Below are 4678 nucleotides of genomic sequence, written 5' to 3'. Positions count from 1 at the left end.
ACAATATTATTACTATTTTGTTCTGTTGTTTGAATATCAGGTAACCAATGAAAATAATATAAAAGCAAAATGCATTTTATCAGTTAAAACTGAGATTCATATTCCATAAAAGATGTAGCTAAAATCGAAGCCATTGTGCTCTGGCAAATGCATGAATAAACTCAATCCCCAATGTCTCCGGGGCATGTTCCATCCAGTGTTAGAGCTCGTCCGTTATCGGCAGAGATGAGAATGAGATGAGAAAACTAATGTAACTATTATTAAAAGCTCTTCACATTAAGAACAACAATAAACTACCAACAACAACAAAGCAGCCTTTAAAACATGCCTAAAAGAGCAGGTAAGTTATTTATCTACAACATAAAAGAAGTGTGCTTAATTGTATTGTATGGACTTTAAATGTTAAAAGTGTATTTTTAAAACACTGGATTTTCTGAAAAGGCTTAAAGAAAGTTTACTTTCATGACTATGCTTTTAAAAAGTGCACCTTGTAATTATGACAAATGAAAATTGTAAATAATTTGTTTGCATATGGTATAATATTCTTTTTTCGTGCTTTAAAGAATTACACTTATTTTGATGTGCTGACTAACATATTAAAGCAAAGGTAAAGTGCTTGATTATATTTTTAACTGTGGTGTTATTCAATATTATATTTCAAGTTAATATATTTTAAGCGTGCTAAATTGCAACTTCACATCATTACAAATATATTTAAATAAATAGAAATTATATTAAAGTATGTTTGTTGGTTTACGCTTGTGCTTGTTAGTTTATTCTTAACAAACAAAAAATTGTATGTCATAATAAAAGTAATTATGAAATTCTATAAAGCTGTATGAAGCCCTGCATAAGTGGGTCAAAAAGGATTTAATATACATTTAAACTATACGTGTTTTTCATAAGATTGTAAATAACATGCAATACAGACAAGTATAAACAAATGAAAAACATATATTATAAAATATTTAACGTGTTGGCTCTATCAGCTAATATCACTGTATAGATGTAGGCCAATTAATAATTTAAAGGTATAGTTTACAAAAAAAATAAAAAATTATGCCATTATTTATTCACACTTATTTTGTTCCAAAACTGTATTATTATTTTTTCCTTGGAACAAACATGAAGATGTTTCATGCTACTCCACACCTCCAAGAGCTTTGGGTAGGACACGAAAATACCATAAAAGCACTAAGAAAATCTAAGAAAATCTTCCCTTCAATTGCAGCTCTCAAATATCATTCTCCATTCTACATATTTGAACTGATGTGTTGTGTACCATTGTGGCCAATAGCATAAAGCCAGAACAACTGCAAATTACATTTTAGAGTTATGACATGGGGGAAGATTTTCAGATAATAATTAATTAAATTTCAATCTGTACCAGGCTTCAGAAGACCTGAAATATAGCGCACAAGTCATATAGACTTATTTTATGGTATTTAGGATCCTTTGTGGAGCTTAAAAATATAGTTAATTTGGCGATTTTGTGTTCCACTGAAAAAAAAATTAACAGTAATAAATTTGAGACATTACATTTTGGGTCAACTATTCCATTCCCATGTACCCTGTGTTTCATTTCTTATAGACTTTGGTGATGTGGAACTAAGGATATTGGTTATCGGGAGCAGTGGTCCATCTCAGTTCCTTCTCACCAACTTCATTTTGGGAAGAGAGGAGTTCTCTGAGGAAGTCTGTAGCATTGCGAGCAGCCAGAAAAATGTGGGCGAGATAGTAGGAAGACGGGTCGCAGTAGTCAACGGACCGAACCTGTATGACAAAGGCATGTCAAAGTCCAAGATGAGGAAAGAGCTGAAAAAATCGATGTGCTTGTCAACTCCTGGACCTCATGCCATACTCATCACATTCGACCTGGAGAAGATCTGCCCCAACGATATGAAGACTCCCAAGCTGGTTAAGGATAAATTTGGAGAGAATGTCTTGAATTACACAATGATTCTCTTGGTTTACGACGGGCATCTGAGAGACAGAGCGCTTAATGATAAGGTCATGAGAACCGACTGGCATCTGAGGGAGCTCGTGGAGCAATGCAACTGCCGCTATCACGTCTTCAGTAAGAACTGGAGGAACCGCAGCGGGAGCCGGGAGCTCCTACATAAGATCGAGCGGATGCTGCAGACTATGGGTGGACACCATTATGTTAACAGATCTTACAAGAGGGCAGAGGAAAGCGTCAGAAATGAGGAGAGAAAGCTAAGCAAGAAGAGACGGTCAGAGACTGAGCGGACGTGCCGGGAACTGGAGGAGCAGTTTCAGGGGGATGAGCTATGCTGGCAGATGGATGCCGTCAATGCGAGGGTGGGGGCAGAAATCAGGGCCGAGGCCGAGCTGCAGAATAGCTGGCTCAGGACTTCACTGGCTGTGGGATTGGGACTGGGGTTTGTGGCTGGAGCCGCCATGGGAATGATCGTGTGCTCTGTGGAAGGGCCAGCAGGAATGGTGGTGGGAGGGGCTGTGGGTGGTGTCATGGGCGGGGCTTCAGGTGCTGCTGCACAGCTGGCCATTGAACACATGGATGACAGAGTGGGATCACATTCAGCCAGTTTTAATACAGTTTTTGTAAACCGCTTCTATCGGGCACCTCCAGTCTGAATGCGGTGAAGAACAGAAAGTAAGATGTTTATGGAACTCAACACCTCCAACAGCTTTGAATAGAACAAGAAAAAGCACATTATTCTATATTCATTATTCATTTCTGTGATATTCCAAGTAATCTCAAGTTAAAAATAAATAAATAATAATAATTCGTTTTTTTAGTCCACGTATTGAAGCGAAACCCCCATGCCTTGGAACACTAATTCAACTGAGGAGAATTTTGATAGCCAATTATCCTGGAACATGACAGAATACTGTCCTCATGGAATTTAATAATATTATTGACAGAGAAAACTCTTGCCACCTCTGAGAAGAAGAAAAAAAGCATCTGCATTAACAAAAAAAAAATATTTATAATATACAATATTCTGTATTGATCTCTAGGTGCTACATTGCAAATATTACTCTCCAAATAATTCCAAAAAAGAGAAAAATAGCATGTTTTGCACAAAACAATTTTTATAGTATTTAAACACACCCTTGGACACAAAGTAGCTTTTATGACAGTATATAACTACGTTATAAGTCAATATGTTACGTCAGGTGTGATTTATGGGGCAAAAAGTTTAAATTTAATAAATAATAATAATAAGTCAACTTTATTTTGAATTAATATTTTGAACCACATTAGAGCTGTACACATACATTTTGAGGGACAAACCGAAACAAACCAACCCCCACCCACCCCTGACCTATTACAAATATACCCTTCCCAACTTGAAGCCATCACATTAATCCCATACACTGCATACTTGTCCTCTAAAATGATTTACCAGTTGATGCTGTCAAAAAGTAACAGGATGACTGTCTTGTAAGTTCCCATTACAAATAAAACAACATGCATTTTCTTTTTAAAGTATACACTTGCAGAATATTACTGTTTTTATTATTATTATTATTCTGAAGACTAACCTGCTCAGTTTAAAGGAAATTTGTTATAGAAATGTGTAAATCTTTAAAATTCAGAAATTGGAAGGTTATTTTATTTATTTATTTATTTATTTATTTATTATTATTATTATTATTATTATTATTATTATTATTATTATTATTATTATTATTATTATTATTATTATGTGTCACTGCGCTGCTACACTTATGGCCCCTAACTAATTTTTACTAAAATTACATTTCCCCAAAACTATTTTTTTTTTAAAGTTAGACTACAAAAAAATTATGTTTCACTCAAAATGTAAGCGACTTTAAAAGCAGAAGGCAGCAGTCATGAGAAATACATGAAGGCCTACAGTTAAAGGGTTATTTCACCCCAAAATTTAAATTCTGGCACTAATTACTCACCCTCATTTTGTTCCAAACCCATAAGACCCCCATTCATGTTTGGAACACATATTAAGATATTTCTGATGAATTCTAAAATGTATCCGCGTGACGCAGTTTTATACTTTTCATAATCTAATGATGTTTCATAAGACGTTTTCTTTTAATGCTGCTATAGCTTGTTCATGAAAGTAGCATATGCCAACTCAAATAAGTTTCGCATCTACAACATTTTGACACAGCATTTACTTTATTTTCTAAGTTTTTATTTTCAGGTGTACTCTTTTACAGTGTATTCTTAAACCACCCTATTTAACTTTTGTAAACTACTGAACTGTAATATTTGTAGAACTCACAGCACAGATCCTATTTTTTTTTTTTTTTTTTTTTGGCATAGCTACACTAATTATTTCATAAGAATTCTGTAATAACACAGTTTGTAACATCAGCCAATCTCTTTACTTTACAGATGGGGCGTGGAGAGACCGGACAGTTCCCACAGTGCTCGTTTTTCTGTACCCACACGCCACACACATATTCATATAGAAGTTCTCAATGATTAAATGTTAATATGATAGTTAATATTTAGCTGTGAAGTTATAGTTCATTGTCATCATTTTCTTTTTAATAAAATTATAAGTGAATTAAGGAAGAATAGGTATTCAAACCATATTTGTATTATTATTATTATTTAAAATTATCTCAGCTGGACGTTGTATTTTTAAGTTTTCAATTGTCTTTACTTGTCTTAAAGAGTCTTAAATTTACTTCCATAAATTCT

General features: G+C 34.2%; 1 protein-coding gene across 1 annotated transcript; it reads left to right on the top strand.

The window, feature by feature from the left end:
- The first annotated feature begins 324 nt into the window (after positions 1–324).
- LOC132148666 (GTPase IMAP family member 9) lies at positions 325–2616 on the top strand. Its single transcript, XM_059557365.1, has 2 exons — positions 325–340; positions 1592–2616. The coding sequence occupies exons 1-2, from the start codon at positions 325–327 to the stop codon at positions 2614–2616; spliced, it is 1041 nt and encodes a 346-aa protein (XP_059413348.1).
- The last annotated feature ends 2062 nt before the right edge of the window (positions 2617–4678 follow it).

The sequence above is a fragment of the Carassius carassius genome, chromosome 9, assembly GCF_963082965.1.
Source record: "Carassius carassius chromosome 9, fCarCar2.1, whole genome shotgun sequence".
NCBI lineage: Eukaryota > Metazoa > Chordata > Actinopteri > Cypriniformes > Cyprinidae > Carassius > Carassius carassius.
This window is presented reverse-complemented; position numbering and strand designations above follow the sequence as displayed.